The 19,022-nt window shown below is 34.5% G+C and overlaps 1 protein-coding gene and 1 long non-coding RNA gene across 7 annotated transcripts in view; one reads left to right on the top strand and one right to left on the bottom strand.

The window, feature by feature from the left end:
- The window catches only part of LOC128187903 (helicase domino-like), a 200,057-nt gene that overhangs the window by 104,176 nt on the left and 76,859 nt on the right, over positions 1-19,022 (top strand). For all 5 annotated transcript variants that reach the window (XM_052858581.1, XM_052858583.1, XM_052858582.1 and 2 more), the window contains 2 exons: positions 656-972; positions 10,618-10,820. In XM_052858581.1, coding sequence (XP_052714541.1) covers positions 656-972; positions 10,618-10,820 — 520 coding nt within the window. The remainder of the gene's footprint in view (positions 1-655; positions 973-10,617; positions 10,821-19,022) is intronic.
- Positions 6,625-8,024, bottom strand: LOC128187914 (uncharacterized). 2 transcript variants are annotated; one of them, XR_008244103.1, is made up of 4 exons: positions 7,527-8,024; positions 7,207-7,281; positions 6,803-6,937; positions 6,625-6,682 (listed from the first exon to the last, which is right to left on the bottom strand). It is a non-coding gene; the product is annotated as an uncharacterized LOC128187914 (long non-coding RNA). The 2 variants fall into 2 exon arrangements; XR_008244104.1 differs by having other exon boundaries at positions 6,627-6,682; positions 6,830-6,937.

Genomic DNA, 19,022 nt, shown 5'->3' with positions numbered 1-19,022 from the left:
ATATTTCTAGTTTTGTGTTTTTTAAAAATATTTTCTAAGAACAAACGATCTGTCGTTTTCAAACTTGCCCTGTATTACCTGTTGTCTATCGTCCGTCTTGCTGAAATGTGTCGTTCTGCATTTTGACGTCCATTGATACCGTTCGGGGTTTCTTTTTTCACTTATTGTCATCATACTTGTTCAGATATTTTCAATGTTATTTAACTACTTAGTCACAAAATGCATTTCTAATCGATTTTGTTAATTTCATTTACTTCTAAAGCCGCTTAGTATTTATTTCATGGTCTTTACAAAATTGTATCAGTTACTGCTGCTTAAATTTGTTTTCATCGAGGATGTTCGTGGTTGTGGGCTATCCACGAATACCACTAAAATTGAGCCACCTTGAATTCTAATGATTCAACATTATATCGGTACAAAGATCATTAAAATTAATTCTGTGGTGCATTGGTGGATTGTTCCATCCCTAATATACAGTACGTTATTGTGCACCATTAATTATGTACCATTTTCAAGTAATGGGAGAGTGAGGAGTATGTAAGATTGCTCACTTTTTAGCTCATTGTATATAATGTTATCTACTTTTTAAAAGAAACATAAAATGTTTAAAGATAATGATTGGAAAAGAATTGACGTTTTGTTTTATAAATTCCAGGAGTCTTTGACATCAAAGTTGCAAAAGCTTAGAGAGCAGAAATTGGACTTTCTAGCCAAGATAAATAAAAGGAGGTGTGAATGTAGGCCTGTATATGGAGAAGATTTGTGTAATGCTGTGGATGCCTTTAAAGATATGAACAAAACTTCTGTGAAGAATAATACATGGAAGGGACTTGGTATGGCATATTGTCATAATATGAAATCTTGGAGAAATCCAAATCATCCTGATATTTATTGGAAACAAACAACAGTGCTGTCAGAACTAGTTAATTCCCCAATGGAATTTTTACAGCAAATGAACGATATTCTTACGAGGTACGTGATTTATGCATGCATGCGTATGTATATATATATATAACCCAAAATGAGTTAAGTAAATCCACACAAGTAATAAATAATGAAAAATAACAGAAAGCCGATTCAAAACTCTACCGGTTTCACTGTAATCTTTAGGAGTTTTGAACAATCACTATAGATCTTTCTGTTATTTTTTTTTTATATATATATATATATATACACACACTTTGGAGCACCACCTACACCCTGACTTGCATCCTCTGGAACCCTCTTTCCTAGCAGTGAGCGGCCACCGCGCTAACCACTCGGCCATCTAGGCAAGACAAAAAATCTTGCTTTCGATGACGAACGGAACCTAGCGAGTTGGTCACTCACTACACTGCTGTTTGAGATACAGGTGAAATACAGTTGAACTACATTTGAGAGGATTGGAAAGATACATATATACTTATATATGTGTGGGCACCCACCCTCCTAGCAGGTGCATAGGCAGAGCTTACCGCCATCTTGGCAAGCCAGAAAATGAGACAAGTTATGTTTTGTAGTAAACTAAACAAAACCTATTAATTTTTGATCAGAAAAGCTCACTTGAGCTTTCAGCTCAGGTGAGCTTTTCTGATCAAAATTTATCGTTGTCTGTCATCGGTGTTGGCGTTGTCGTTGTAAACTTTTCCCATTTTCTTCTTCTTCTCCAGAACCACTCTCAAAAACTATTATGCAAGAAAAGCTTAAACTTGTGTGGAGGCTTCCTCAGGTAGTGCAGATTCAAGTTTGTTCAAATCATGGTCCCCGGGGGTAGGAAGGGGCCACAAGAGGGGGATCATGTTTTACATAGGAATATATAGAGAAAATCTTTAAAAATCTTCTTCTCAAAAACTATCAGGTCAGAAAAGCTCAAATTAAGAAGGAAGCATCCTCAGGTAGTGTAGATTGAAGTTTGTTCAAATCATGGTCCCCGAGGGTAGGGTGGGGCCACAAGAGGGGGATCAAGTTTTACATAGGAATATATAGAGGAAATCTTTGAAAATCTTCTTCTCAAAAACTCTTTGGCCAGAAAAGCTCAAATTTAAATGGAAGCATTCTCAGGTTGTGTAGATTCAAGTTTATTCAAATCATTGTCCCCGGGGGTAGGATGGGGCCACAATAGGGGGATCATGTTTTACATAGGAATATATAGAGGAAATCATTAAAAATCTTCTTTTCAAAACGTATTAGGCCAGAAAAGCTCAAATTAAAATGGAAGCATCCTCAGGTAGTGTAGATTCAAGTTTATTCAAATCATGGTCCCTAGGGGTATGGTGGGGCCACAATGGGGGATAGATTTTTACATAGGAATATATAGAGAAAATCTTCTTCACAAAAACTATTAGGCCAAGAAAGCTCAAATTGGCGTGTAACCATCCTCAGTTAATGTAGATTAAAGTTTGTTCAAATCATGGTACCTGGGGGTAGGGCGGGGCCACAATGGGGGATAAATTTTTATATATAGAGGAAATCTTTTAAAATCTTCTTCTCAAGAACTATTAGGCCAGGAAAGCCCAAATTTGAGTGGAAGCATCCCCAGATCGTATGGATTTAAGTTTGTTTAAATAATAGTCCAGGGGTAGGGTGAGGCCACAATGGGGGATGAATTTTTACATAGGAATATATAGAGAAAATTTTTAAAAATCTTCTTTTTAAAGACTATTTGACAAGAAAAGCTTAAACTTATGTAGAGGCATCCTCCGATAGTGTAAATTCAAGTTTGCAAAATCACAGTCCCTAGCGGTAGGGCGAGGCCGCGATGGCAGTTTGAATTGTTACATAGGAATATATAGAGAAAATCTTTAAAATATTCTGGGAAAGTTTTCGGTCCAAAACTCAGAACTTAGTTTGAAAGCACAGGTTATGCAGATTGATGAAACCATGATTTTCTGAAGAAAAGTGGGGCCACGAAATTGGGGGGGGGGGGGGGGGGGGGGGGGGGGGTATATAGGAATAGAGAAAAATCTTCTTACAGGTACAACAACAAAAGGGGCTTGGTATTTACCCAAAAAAAAGATGTTGATAAAAATTGGCAGATTTTGAATTTTTTTTAGCAAGATCTACTGTACTTATTTGTCAAGATATTTTGATACTGTACTGCTAATTTGATCAGAGTTAAGGCAATTGTTGCTCAGGTGATCAATGTGGCCCCCGCGATGGCAGTTTGAATTGTTACATAGGAATATATAGAGAAAATCTTAAAAATATTCTGGGAAAGTTTTCGGTCCAAAACTCAGAACTTAGTTTGAAAGCACAGGTTATGCAGATTGATGAAACCATGATTTTCTGAAGAAAAGTGGGGCCACGAAATTGGGGGGGGGGGGGGGGGGGTATATAGGAATAGAGAAAAATCTTCTTACAGGTACAACAACAAAAGGGGCTTGGTATTTACCCAAAAAAAAGATGTTGATAAAAATTGGCAGATTTTGAATTTTTTTTAGCAAGATCTACTGTACTTATTTGTCAAGATATTTTGATACTGTACTGCTAATTTGATCAGAGTTAAGGCAATTGTTGCTCAGGTGAGCAATGTGGCCCCTGGGCCTCTTGTTAGAAAATGTTCTCTGCTCCCAAAAATATTGGTTAAATTTTAAATGCATAATTATCATGTCCATGAAGCCCTTGGATAGGACCAACATGGCCACATTGTGAAAAGTGTAAAAGGATATCACAAATGTCAGCTGCTCCTATTTAGCGTCTGAGCCAAAGGCTTAAGTGAGCTTTTCTGATCAAGATTTGACCGTTGTCTGTTGTCGTCATAAAGGACTATATATGGTTTGAGCCTAAAATGGCCCCCTAAAATGAACATTGTCATTTTACTGTAATTCTTTGTTTTAATTGTACAAATATAAATTTGAAGTTTTTTCATAATTTTCATTTTGATTTCAGTGCCAACAATTTAAAAATATGACATCATAAAGTTTACCTTTTCCCGCAATTTTCTCATTTTTATCATAAACGGCTTGTTTTGAGGCAGTTTTTCTTTAAGGAAACATTGAGCGACTGCTTGAACAAACAAAATATTTTCACCAAAGTCGTATCTCTCCAATACTTATAATAAGTGACAAAAAGTTCGTTCTTGTTCAAAGAGTCGCTCTATATAGCCCATTCGAAAAAAGGTAAGAAAAATGTCAATTTTTGATTGATTTTGATTGAATTATGAAAATAGCGTCACTTCTGATGTCATATACTGCCAATGAGTGCATATAAATGAAATAAGTAAGTGAAAACCATACTTCATGTCAACTCTTTTATAAAATAACACAACAAAGTGATGTACCTGAATCATTTTAAAAATAGCGAATTTGGGGGCCAAATTTGACTAATATCATATATAGTTCTTTTGCACATTTTTATCTTCTCCTCTAAAACCACTGAGCTGATTTCAACAAATCTTGAATTAAAGTGTAAAATCATCCTGGTTTGTAGCCATTTGTTGTTTTTGAATAAAGATGAAAATAATGGGTGGGCTTAGTAAAATACAGTGATATGCCTGTCAGTACATTGACTATAATAACTCTGTAACATTTCGCCGGACAACATTTTTATTTGAGTGTATTCATCAAACAAGTAAGTTTAAAAAGTCACGGGAGTTTATGCCAGGTAAACAACAGTCATTTATAATGGGGAAGACCAATTAAATTTTAGAATGTTTTTAATTTGAGTAATTGAGCTCATTGAGGCACAATTTTATTCTTCACATCTATAGGAATTTTTAAAATAAAATCTTCTTCCCATATAGTTCATTCCACCAACTGGTGTAATACCGAACAATAAATATTAAAATAAATTTTAAAAAAATAAAATAACCAGTAAGAAGTTAAGGAAGAAAATGTACCTATATGCTCTCAAATGTCGAAGATTTTTTAGGTCACCTGAGTCACTCAGGTGACCTATTGCAATTGGTCTTCGTCCTCCATCGTCGTGCGTTAACAATTTTGAATTTTTAACTTCTTTTTGAAAACTACCAGGCCAATCGTTACCATTTTTGATGTGAAGCATCTCTATGGTAACCCATACCAAAAAAAAGCACTAAAAAGTTATACCTATGAGCCCTTAAAAAAGTTACAAAAAAGTCATAACTAAGTTAGCACAATTTGGAACCATCTGATCAATTATGGTTCCAAATTAGCATCAAAAAGTTATACCTATATTGTAACTTTTTGCTTAAGTACAAAAAAGTCATAACTAGAGTGTAACTATTGACAATTTATTTTTTTCATAAAAATAAATAGGTATAAAAAAATTATCAAAAAGTTATAATAAAGTTATCATTTAGGTACAAAAAAGTTACAAATTAAAGTTACAGAAAAGTTATCATTTAGGTACAAAAAAGTTATACATATAGGTATAGAAAAGTTATCATTTAGGTACAGAAAAGTTATAGATGTAGGTACAGAAAAGTTATACATATAGTTACAGAAAAGTTATCATTTAGGTACAGAAAAGTTATACGTATAGTTACAGAAAAGTTATACATATAGTTACAGAAAAGTTATAGACGTAGGTACAGAAAAGTTATACATATAGTTACAGAAAAGTTATACATATAGTTACAGAAAAATTATCATTTAGGTACAGAAAAGTTATAGATGTAGGTACAGAAAAGTTATACATATAGTTACAGAAAAGTTATCATTTAGGTACAGAAAAGTTATAGATGTAGGTACAGAAAAGTTATACATAAAGTTACAGAAAAGTTATTGTTTAGGTACAGAAAAGTTATAGATGTAGGTACAAAAAAGTTATCATTTAGGTACAGAAAAGTTACACAGAAAAATTACAGATGTAGGCAAAAAATATCTATCTGTATCATAAACTTCAGATAAAAAAAACCCCCAGGTACATGTACAGGTGTTATACTGATGAAAAAAAAGTCCCTAATGTTGACATGAACTTTTCATCAAATTGTTTTTGCTCTTGAATGGGAATTTAAAATCATATCTGTTCATGTGAGCAGAAGAACACAAGTCAATGTTTTTGTTAATCAATATGTTTACTAAATTATATTTACATCTAATGAGTATGCTTTCCTCCATTTCTTATGGAAACTTATAGTTAACGCCTTGTTTAACGATTGGTCGAAACCTACAATGACCTTAGAAAAATCATTAAAATAATCAGGATATCAATGCAGACTCACATTCCCATTGAAGACAATTTGGCTGTTTCTTTTAGCTAACGTACTGATGCACATTAAAAATAATAAAAAAACAATTTATTAATTTGTTAAAAGAAAGATGTAAATATAAACAATATAACTTTCTTTGACGATTCATGCAGGTAATGAAGGGAGCAATGATTGCAGAAAAAATTTACATAACTCGCTAATGCGGGTAATGTATTTTTTCTGCAATGTCGCTACATTCATATCCCGCATATGTCACCAAAAAAGCATTTTATTGTTTACATAATTATCTCAAATCATTACAGACCCTATATGCAAGTTTTTTAAATAAAGCAATAATCTAACATAAAAGCATTTGGGATTACATGTGTGTCTAATGTTCTTGCTAAATTTGAATAGAAAGTTTGAAAAGCATGTTTTAGTTTAATTCCTAACATATACTAGCATGATTTTGTTCCAAACATACTAGTATGATTTTTAAAACAGTCCTGGTTCTAGATGATACCAATGACGGTTTTGACCTGCAGTAATTTATCAGCAAACAACTGGATCTGTTTCTTGAATCTGTTGAACTTCCTAAAATGTATAAAAAAGCATGTTTCATTATGGCAATTTCTTACTACATGTACTTTCATTGTAACTGTTAAAATCCTTGACAACTACCTTATACTTAAAACAGAAAATTATATAGCATACCAAGTTGAATATATGTGTGACCAGCACCTGGCAGGTGAAAACTGGTTTCTGTTTACATGGCTGCATGTATTTCTATGGGAACGGTTGCTCTTGCATCTGATCTCTTTCATAGTATTATCCTCGTCCTCCATTAATCTAAAAGAAGGCAATAATATTTAAAACATGATACTGTTTGACAATTTTCAATATATGTAGCATAAATTATTATTAAATATCAGTAAAACTTTTCAATTCTCTGTTGACCTAGTACCCCCCCCCCCCCCTCTAAAAAAAAGTCAACATTGATACAGCAGTTGCCATTATATTCTCAGATTTACAATAATTCATTTACTAAAAGATATACATAATATATGGATAAAAATTTAAAATCTGTATATCTTTACTTGATAAACACACACACTTACTTTTTTCATCTTGTATTAATGATGTATCTTCAATCTGGTGTACAGTCTGCTAGCTGGACTTGGTTGGAATTTTTTCTGCAATACAATGATACTCTTTTTAAAAGAGTCGGCCATAATTTGATTACATATAGAATGTACATCACTAGATATACATGGCTGCATAGACTTTGATACAGATGATAAAATCATGCACTTCTTACTAGAATTCTAGAAATATTCCAAATGTAATTCATTTCTTAGTGCAAAGCAATAATATAGAAATTGAGATAAGCAAACACAAATGAATTATTTAAAATGACTTGTTTGTACATCAGACTTACCCTGAATGGAAATGGTCATCCACAACTAAAGCCATATCATCCAGGTCTTAAGCATGTCTATCTTTATGAAACCACTGCTTGCAGTTTCATTACTACATACAACACGCTGTGATTCTGAATATTTCTTGAAAAAATCAGGAAAATCTTCACAACAACTCCTGTCTTCTTTGCCCATTTCAAAATTTGATGGCGGAATGGCAATTGTCCAATCAGAATTCACGAAAGTCAAAGTTTGAAATTTTGGCCAATCACGATACAGCCACGATTAATACCGGGATAAATCTTTAAAATTTATTTTAGTTAAAAAACAATATTATTTACTTAATATTATCTAAAGAATTCTGCATTTAATTGAAACAAATTTTAGTAATATTTTCTTTCCTTACAACCTGTTAGTTTATTAACCGATCATCAAAACTGGGCATTTCCGGTCTCAAGAGCCGCCATTTTGAATAATTTGAGGGAATTTTAAAAACTAAATCAATTTAAATACCAATGCATTTTAACAATTGATGAATATGTAAAACCAAAAACTATAACACCTATTTTAAATAAAACATGTTTCCCAAAGTTTATAACACAGTCCTTATAGCTATGTGCTGTTATAAATTACGATGAGAGATAGGCTAGTACTGGGAAAACATACAGATGGAAATAGCAGTACTGTTCTTTGTTAACAGCATGTCTATTAATGAAACATGTGAATAAATATGATGAACCCATCTCATAATAACAAACAATGCTACCACCCCTCCCCAGCCCCCCCCCCCCTTTCTTCGCATGCATTCGATGTCGTGGGAAAATTCTGAATCAATTTCTAGAAATCTACTCTATTACTTTCTTCATGGGGTAGGCCATGAAAAGTAGGAAAATTTTTCAGTGATAATATAAAGTTGATGCTACCCCTTAGTATTTAACAGTGTTTAAACGAAATCGTAATATGTCTAATGATGTTCAAGATAATGCTTGCAGGAGCAAAATAAAAAATGTCTGCTGGTCAAAACACACACATCAACTTTTTATCTTAAACAAACATCAGTGTCATCACAGCACGGACACCTCTTTAGACACCCTTTACTGTTAACCTGGGATGTGTGTGCGTTCAGGCGGAAAGTGATTTCCTGTTTCTGCCTTATAAAAACAATAAAATTTTGGACAGGTGTTTGTGTTGCAATTGATGGACTGGATTCCCGTTATAATGGTTATGTCATTGTTTTCAAACAAATCTTAGTGATTTTACTACCCAGTGTGTGATCAACCTACATCTACCCCCCCCCCCCCCCCCCCACTTATCGTGATTTTTATAAAAAACAAAGTTATAACGATATTTTATATTAGTTTTTAGATTTATTGTGATAAAAGTCTACTTTAGACTTGAACCTCTTGGATAAGATACACTTAAATTTTTAGTGTAAAAATGACAAAGTCCAAACACATTCACAAATTGACTAAGTTCAATGTAGGTACATTTTAGTTATACTGAAAAGTTTCTAAGTTCAATGTAGGTACATTTCAGTTATACTGAACATTTTCTAAGTTCAATGTAGGTACATTTCAGTTATACTGAAAAGTTTCTAAGTTCAATGTAGGTACATTTTAGTTATACTAAGAAATTTCTAAGTTCCATGTAGGTACATTTTAGTTATAGGGCAAAAAGTTTAAGTCCAATCTAGGTACAAAAAAGTTATAACTTTTATGTGCCTAAATCTTAGGTACATAAAAGTTACACTTTAGTTACAGAAAAGTTATGACTAAGTGTAACTTTTTTTTGTATGGGAAGAAGAATCTAAATTGTGAAATTCATGGCTCTGCCACCCCTGGGGTGCCATGGGCAGGGCCAAATATGCAAAAAAAAAGCCAAATTTTCAAAAATCTTCTTCTCTACTTCCACACGTGAGGAAAAAACTGAATGCATGGTTATAATGTCCATGAAGTCATACCAAAATTGTGAAATTCATGGCCTCTGGTTCAGGGGTTCAGGCTCTAGGGTGGGCCCAGAGGCCATATAGTAAAAATGTATTAAATCTTAGAAAATCTTCTTCTCTACTCCCATTTATATTTGTTAAAAACTAAATGCATGATTATGATGTCCATGAGGCCCCCTACCAAAATTGTGAAATTCATGACCCCTGGGTCATAGGTTCAGGCTCTAGGGTGGGGCCAATATGGCCATATAGTTAAAATGTATTAAATCTTAGAAAATCTTCTTCTCTACTCCCATATATATTTGTTAAAAATGGCCATATAGTAAAAATGTACTAAATCTTAGAAAATCTTCTTCTGTAATTCCATATTTGTTAAAAACTAAATGCTGGTTATAATGTCCATGAAGCCCTCTACCAAAATTGTAAAATTCTTGACCCCTTTGTTAGGGGTTCAGGCTCTAGGGTGGGGCCAATATGGTCATATTTTTAAAAATTTATTAAATCTTAAAAAATGTTTATCTCTACTCCCACACATGTGGGCAAAAAACTGAATAATTTGGTACAATATCCTTTGAACACCCATATGAACTCGTTGCTTTGCTGCTGTCTGTCGGTCGGTCCACCAACAGTTTGCGTTCATTTTCTTCGCAGAGGATGAACATATTGAAATGAAATTTGGTATACAGGTTTATCATTATAAAATCTAGGTCAAGTTCGATATTGGATACGATCGAGCAATTTTCGACAGAGTTATGGCCCTTGGACGTTGAAAAATTACAGTTATTTGCAGTTCCACTCATTTTCTTTGCAGAGGATTAAGATATTGAAATGAAATTTGGTATACAGGCTTATGATGATAATATCTAGGTCAAGTTCGATATTATATATAGTTTGATATTGGGTATGATAGATCAATTTTCGACAGAGTTATACCCCTTGTTTACGTTTGTTTTCTTTGTGGATGTTTCCAAGGGAGGGGGGCGTAAGTGTTTTACAAACATCTTTTGTTTTATGGTTTGCATGAATATTTTTTAAAATTCAGTATCAAATTTTTTTGAAAAAAATTTGAAGTAGGTTGTAGCCAGGTAAAAAGTATCAACCTAAAATCCAAAACCTATGAAAGCTAGTTTCTACTTATTTTAAGTTGTTCATGTATTTGATTACAGGTTTGTGTTTGTGACACCATCAATAGTTTCACCACAGATACAGCTTCATGCTTCACATCCTTCTCCATCCTACCTCAGTGAGCAAAGGAGAACAGAGTTCTGTCTGAGACAACACATTTCGTCACAAACAGACTCCCTTCATTTAATCTCATCAAAAATGACTGTCCAGTTCCCTGAGCTACGATTGATTCAGTATGACTGTGGTATGTATTGTAATTTTGTGTACAGAAATGCACCTGTATCTTTAAATGGGCATTTCATTTTGTGTATTTCATAAATGTTGATGCACTGTAAACCAGCATTTTAAATGTATCGTTATCAATAAATAACATTTTAAGTCAAAAAGATTCTGAATAATTCTTAAATAAATCATTTCACAGTTTGAATGACTTGTGTTTATAGGTCACCTGAGTCACTCAGGTGACCTATTGCAATTGGTCTTCATCTGTCCGTCGTCGTGCGTTAACTTTTTCACATTTGAAGGTGTGAAGCATCTTTATGGTAAGAAAAAAATAAATTGTGAAATTCATTGCTCTACCACCCCCAGGATTCTGGCCAAAAGCAGGGTCATTTAGTGTTATTGTATGGAGAATGTTTAAAAAAGGTCTACTTTTAGAATAAAAACTGACTGCATTTTGAGGAAAAAAACATTATGCTGTCACCTTTAAAATTATTTCATGCCACCTACATGAAAGGCAAGTGTTATGGCTGGGAGAGGTGTATATTTGTCTAATTATAATACCCGCACTTTCTAAAGAAAGTACAGGTATATTGTTGTTACCCTGTTCTGTCCGTCCGTCCGCCTGTCATGTTTTACTTTCTCAAACTGCTCTTACATCTTATAAACCAGCAAACTGAACTCTTGGAGTTTGATTTGGGGTGTCATGTTAATTTGTAAAAAGGTTTCAAAAATTCTCTGGTAGTCCTGGGGGTCAAATAATTGTTAAAAAAGGATGTTTTTTTCCCAAATAACCTTCTTCCTCAAACTCCTCCGACATTTTCAACAGTAGACAAATCATCTCTTGGAATATGTTTTAGGGTATCCTATAGATGCACAATAAGGTTTTAGAATTTTCAATTTTGTCCTGGGGGTCATTTAGTGACTGAAAAATGATGTTTTTTAACAAACAAAAACTGGTTTCAAAAACGTCATTTTTTTTTGGCAGTAGCCAAATTTTTTTTAGAATGTGATTGAGGGTGTCACAATGAAGTGCGATCCGGTTCCAGAAATTATTTTTAGGTCACCTGAGTCACTAGGGTGACCTATTGCAATTGGTCTTCGTCCGTTGTCGGGCGTTGTGCGTCGTGCGTTAACAATTTTACATTTTTAACTTCTTCTTGAAAACTACCAGGCCAATCATTACCATTTTTGGTGTGAAGCATCTCTATGGTAAGAAGAATCTAAACTGTGAAATTTATGGCTCTACCACCCCTGGGGTGCCACGGGCGGGGCCAAATATGCAAAAAAAAGCCAAATTTTCAAAAATCTTCTTCTCTACTCCCACGCATGTGAGGAAAAAACTGGTTGCATGGTTATGATGTCCATGAGGCCCTCTACCAAAATTGTGAAATTTATGGCCCCTGGGTCAGGGGTTCTGGCTCTAGGGTGGGGCCAATATGGCCATATCTTAGAAAATCTTCTTCTCTACTACCATATATATTTTTTAAAAACTAAATGCATGATTATGATGTCCATGAAGCCCTCTACCTAAATTGTGAAATTCATGACCCCTGGGTCGGGGGTTCAGGCTCTAGGGTGGGGCCAATATGACCATATAGTTAAAATGTATTAAATCTTAGAAAATCTTCTTCTCTACTACCATATATATTTTTAAAAAAATAAATGCATGATTATGATGTCCATGAAGCCCTCTACCTAAATTGTGAAATTCATGACCCCTGGGTCAGGGGTTCAGGCTCTAGGGTGGGGCCAATATGACCATATAGTTAAAATGTATTAAATCTTAGAAAATCTTCTTCTCTACTACCATATATATTTTTAAAAAAATAAATGCATGATTATGATGTCCATGAAGCCCTCTACCTAAGTTGTGAAATTTATGGCCCCTGGGTCAGGGGTTCAGGCTCTAGGGTGGGGCCAATATGGCCAAATAGTAAAAATGTATTAAATCTTAGAAAATCTTCGTCTCTACTACCATATATATTTTTTAAAAACTAAATGCATGATTATGATGTCCATGAAGCCCTCTACCTAAATTGTGAAATTTATGGCCCCTGGGTCAGGGTTTCAGGCTCTAGGGTGGGGCTAATATGGCCAAATAGTAAAAATGTATTAAATCTTAGAAAATCTTCTTCTCTACTACCATATATATTTGTTAAAAACTAAATGCATGATTATGGTGTCCATGAAGCCCTCTACCTAAATTGTGAAATTTATGGCCCCTGGGTAAGGGGTTCAGGCTCTAGGGTGGGGCCAATATGGCCAAATAGTAAAATTGTATTAAATCTTAGAAAATCTTCTTCTCTACTCCCATATATATTTGTTAAAAACTAAATGCATGATTATGATGTCCATGAGGCCCTCTACCAAAATTTTGAAATTCATGACCCCTTTGTTAGGTGTTCAGCTCTAGGGTGGGGCCAATATGGCAATATAGTGTTAATGCATATAATGTTTAAAAATCTTCTTCTCTATTCCCACACATCTGTATAAAAAAAACTGATTAATAATTATGTTTACCAGGAAGTCCTCAACTGAAATATTAATTTTCATGTCCCCTGGAGAATGTGTTTTGACTCTGGGGCAGGGGCAAAATGGATGTATAGATGTTAATGCATATAATGTTAAAAAATTATCTTCTTTACTCCCACACACCTGAAAGGAAAACTGAATTCATGATTTTGTAGACCAGATCTTTTAGTTTTTCACCAAAATTATAGGTTTCACAGTTCTTTTTGAATTAAATGTGGTCGTCATTACAAATTTATAATTTTTCTACTCCAGTATGAAACCTAATTAATTAGATGCATATATGAGACTCCATGACAAGTTTGTGTAAGGGATATATGCTACTCAGGTGACCGTTAAGGCCAGTTGGCTTCTTGTTTTTTATTAAGGGGATCAGTGGGCAACAAAAAGTGATGTTTATTTGCCAAAAAAAGTATGGTTCCCAGAACTCCTCTTACAACTTTTGGAGTGAGTAGCTACGTCATCTCTTGGGATTTAATTGGGGCTGTCCTATAGATGTGCAATAAGGTTTTAAAAATTTAAATTTCATCCAGGGAGTTAAATAGTAGCAGAAAATTGATGTTTATCACTCCAAAAAAACATAGATCCTAGAACTCCTCGTATGATTTAATGGATAGACACATCATATCTTGGGATATGATAAGGACTGTTTTATAGTGCATTACGGTTTTGAAAAATTAAATTTAACCCTGAGGCCCATTACCTACATAACGTTTGATGATCAAGTATATATATGGTTTAAGGGGTGGGGATCTCAATCATTTTCGAGATATTTGTGCACTTCCTGTTCAAGGGGGATCAACACCACCCCCGGGGCCCATGACCTACATACCGTTTGTTGCCCCTTGACACAAGGAACAAGAATATATATGGTTTAAGGGTGGGGATCTCAACCGTTTTGAGGATATTAAGGGACGTGCTGTTCGAGGGGGGTCAGGACCACCCACAGGGCCGATGACCTACATAACATTTGATGCCCCTTGATATAAGGAACAAGAATATATATGGATAAGGGGTCATGATTTTAATAGTTTATGAGATATATGGTAATTTCCAATTCCTGGGGGGTGGGGTTGACCCCAGGGTCAGATCTAATAAACCCTATGTATTGCCAGTAACAGTCAATATATGATTATGATCCAACCCCCCCCCCCCCCCCCCCCCCCCCCCCCCCCCAAAGAAAAATGGTTGTCTAACCCCAAATGAGAAAAATCAAATTAGATATGCACGCCTATTGTATCCTAGAATTTTGTAAAATTCTGTTCAACCATCTCCGAGAAACAAGTTCAGAGCGGGAATGAAGAAGAATAATAATACAATAATTATTACAAGTAATAAGAACCGTACAAAAACATTACTGTAAACGTAATACATTTGGATGTGTATTCTATTGAGCGCTTTTGGCGGAATGCTACTTTTGCTAAATCAAGTACATCGCTAAATGCCATGCATATATGTAAAGAGTAGTCATGTTCAGAAATATCGCTAATTCAAATCTACGTTAACTTGTTCAAAAACTAATTTCCGCCAAATATCGTACCCGCAAATATAATACGTTTACAGTAAGTCTCCAAATTTCATTTGGGAGACTTAATGATAAAGATTAAATAGAGATAAGATCATCAAACATCAATAATTTAAAGATATTTGAAGGAGGAATAATATCTTTTGATTAAGGTGGGAATCTCTATGGTTTTTAGCTCACCTGAGCCAAAGGCTCAAGTGAGCTTTTCTGATCACAATTTGTCCGTTGTATGTCGTTGTTGTCGTCGTCGTTGTTGTAAACTTTTCACATTTTCATCTTCTTCTCAAGAACCAGATAATTGAGAATTATTGAAAATTTGTTGGTATTTTTCAAAAATCTTCTTCTCAAAAACTATTCGGCCTGAAAAGCTTAAAGTTGTGTGGAGGCATCCTGAGGTAGTGTAGATTCAAGTTTGTTCAAATCATGGTCCCCGGGGCTAGGGAGGGGCCACAATTGGGGGATCAAGTTTTACATAGGAATATATAGAGAAAATCTTTAAAAATCTTCTTCTCAAAAACTATTAGGCCAGAAAAGCTCAAATTCAAGTGGAAACATCCTCAGGTAGTGTAGATTCAAGTTTGTTCAAATCATGGTCCCCGGGGGTAGGAAGGGGCCACAAGAGGGGGATCATGTTTTACATAGGAATATATAGAGAAAATCTTTAAAAATCTTCTCAAAAACTATCAGGCCAGGAAAGCTCAAATTGAAATGGGAGCATCCTCAGATAGTGTAGATTCAAGTTTGTTCAAATCATGGTCCCCGGGGGTAGGGTGGGGCCACAATTGGGGGATCAAGTTTTACATAGGAATATATAGAGAAAATCTTTAAAAATCTTCTTCTCAAAAACTATTAGGCCAGAAAAGCTCAAATTCAAGTGGAAACATCCTCAGGTAGTGTAGATTCAAGTTTGTTCAAATCATGGTCCCCGGGGGTAGGAAGGGGCCACAAGAGGGGGATCATGTTTTACATAGGAATATGTAGAGAAAATCTTTAAAAATCTTCTCAAAAACTATCAGGCCAGGAAAGCTCAAATTGAAATGGGAGCATCCTCAGATAGTGTAGATTCAAGTTTGTTCAAATCATGGTCCCCGGGGGTAGGGTGGGGCCACAATTGGGGGATCAAGTTTTACATAGGAATATATAGAAAAAATCTTTAAAAATCTTCTTCTCAAAAGCTATTAGGCCAGAAAAGCTCAAATTAAAGTGGAAGCATCCCCAAGTAGTGTAGATTCAAGTTAGTTGAAATCATAATGCCTGGGGGTAGGGTGAGGCCACAAGAGGGGGATCAAGTTTTACATAGGAATATATATATAGAAAATCTTTAAAAATCTTCTTCTCAAAAACTATTAGGCCAGAAAAGCTCAAATTCAAGTGGAAGCATCCTCAGGTAGTGTAGATTCAAGTTTGTTCAAATCATGGTCCCCGGGGGTAGAAAGGGACCACAAGAGGGGGACCAAGTTTTACATAGGAATATATAGAGTGGTTTGTTATTGGATATCGAAAACGAATTATCGGATAATTTTTTTTCAAATTTGAGTAACTTGCGAAAATAAAAATAAAGAGATAATCGTGGTCAATCAGTTTAAAGCAGCCATGTTTGAATGTTGTGACGCATGACAAACGGGTCAAACTGACAAAGATGAATTTGCTTCTTGTGCAACAGTTTACGTACGAAGGGATACCTGAAACATGCTAAATATATTTGTGCCGATTTCGTAAAGTAAATTGAGGTTAAATATTTTAATGCGTTGACATTTTCACTTGTGAAAGTGGTTTTAGGTTGTTTTGAATTTCGTTTCATTTTTGTTAAGTTTGCTTTTTAACTTGAGGGGAACTATCGCCTTTATTTTGGAATTTTTACGTATCGAATCAAATATAAATTTCGGTAAATCAGACAGTTAATTGTTAACCTGCGCAAAAAGAGCAAAATCTGATGCTCTAACAACATTATATTATAAATAGTATACATTCTATTGGTAATTCGGTACGATCTCTACGTAATGGTTGATTAATGCAACGTGTTTTGTTAAGATGCTCTGCATTTTTATTTGCTCCCCATAAACCCTTTGCGGATTTCATTACGAAAACTCGGTGATGTGGTGGCGCTATCTAGCGAGCAACTTGAGTTGCGCCCCTTGCATATTTACATTTTAATCGAATTAAACAACGGGTTATATATACACTACGGCATTAATACAATTTGAAAACATGTTGACTACCGAACATCGGTACATAATTAACGATGCTATTAAATATGAATTAAGTTATAACCTAGGGAAAGCAAGAAATGTTTTATTCATAGTGTTTTGTAAGGATCTGTACCGGGAGTGAAAAAGTCGCCGATTTATATGAAAGCTACCAGGTATCATTGTCGTGAATAATGCAAACCAAAGAAAGTAAATAAAACTGAGCTCATTGAACCTTTAAAAGCAATAACCAAAAGCAGAAACTAATATACTAACGGGATAGGCAACTTCTACATTCGCCATGTTTACTTCCCATGCTATCACGCGAGCATTGACAAGTTTGCAGAACTATGTATAATCCCAGTAAAATATGTAGGTTTTTAAAGCGATCTGGTTAGACCATCGTTGGGGAGGCACTGTACTCGAGAACTTGTGCCTCAACTTGTTATAAGCACCGAATGTTTTACCAAAGATCACACATGTGTTTTCTTTTAAAGTTTATATTTACAATCACTGCGATTGGATCAGCTACTTGCAGCTGCAGCCAATCATAAAACGGAGCTTGTCACCGAGTTTTCGTTATGAAATCCGCCAAGGGTTTATGGGGAGCAGAGTAGACCGAAAACCCTTGGCTAGCGAAGATGTTTTATTCTAAATGGAGATTGTTTTCGCTGCTAGAAAGATATAGGTATATATATATATTATGAAAAATAAATTGTGCTCTTTCTTTGTTTAAGTGCATGTTTTTTCTGTTTTAATTGTTTACAGTTTTCTCTTTACGAAACACATTCAGCTGTGTCAAGTTTCGAATTACAAGCAAGATACAGTGCTTTACTCACAGAACTGAGGCCATGCTTTTGTTCATTCTGAATAGGAAATACCAAGTTTAAAAATCTTAAGTTGAATTTAATAAACTCTTGTGAACAAAAAATTAACTCAAACCAAGCAGAATTGTGAGTTCTGTATCTTGCTTATTATATTCTATGATTGGCGCTGAAATTTTGACCCTATCAGAAATCTTGACAAGCAAAAAAAAAAAAAGATATTGAGTACGGTTATGTCTAACTTTCAGGGGGGTGAGGGCCCCCCTCCCCCAAAATCCGACGCCTATGCATTGATTATAATAGCTCTTTAACTGATCACTTGACAACATTTTTCATTCAAGTGTATTCATCGATCAAGTGAGAAAGCTTATAAAATGTCAAACGAATTCATGCCTGGTAAACAACATTCATTTATAATGCGGAAGACCAATTAAATTTTTTGAATGCTTTTAATTTGAGCGCCTTGAGGTACAATTTTCTTTTTTCACATATAGAAACTTTTTCAATGAAATACAATAACTATCTAGTATAATGTAGTTGAAGATGAATATGTACCTATATGCATATTCTAATATATAATTTGATTGTTTTATAAAGAGAGGACAGAATGAAAATAAAGGGAGTTGGAAGTTAACAGTGTACCCCTACCAAAAATTTAGTTATAAATCTTGCATAGGATCTTGTTTTTGGTAAAAATGGTATTTCATAAGGGTACAATGTCAAAGATTAAGTATAGGAAAATAAGTGTAAAATTTGGATACAGTTTACTTTATGGTATTCTTTTTTTGTTTCTCTACCGAGGGGCCATATGGCACAATATCCTTTGAACACCCATATAAAGCTATTGTTGCTCAGGTGAGCAGGTGAGGGATGTGGCCCCATTGGCCTCTTGTTTTTATTGATTTATCATAATTCATTGTTTGATCACATGCTGCGCTCGCCCCTACAGTCGCACCATAAAATATATTAAGAATTTAAAAATGAACTTTATTTTTTAAAAAAAAATTATAATACAACTCAAACATTTTTATCTCAAGAATTATTTCTTTCTTCATTAAAATAATTTTAGTTAAATACAATTTCAGCTTATCATTTATTTATTGCATATTTTAAACTGAACATGCATAAATAAGCATAGTAATGCAAAGTTATGCCATGTA

This window comes from Crassostrea angulata, chromosome 6 (assembly GCF_025612915.1).
Source record: "Crassostrea angulata isolate pt1a10 chromosome 6, ASM2561291v2, whole genome shotgun sequence".
Classification (NCBI taxonomy): Eukaryota; Metazoa; Mollusca; class Bivalvia; order Ostreida; family Ostreidae; genus Magallana; species Magallana angulata.
Note: the sequence above shows the minus strand (reverse complement) of the source record. Positions and strands in the feature narration are given on the sequence as shown.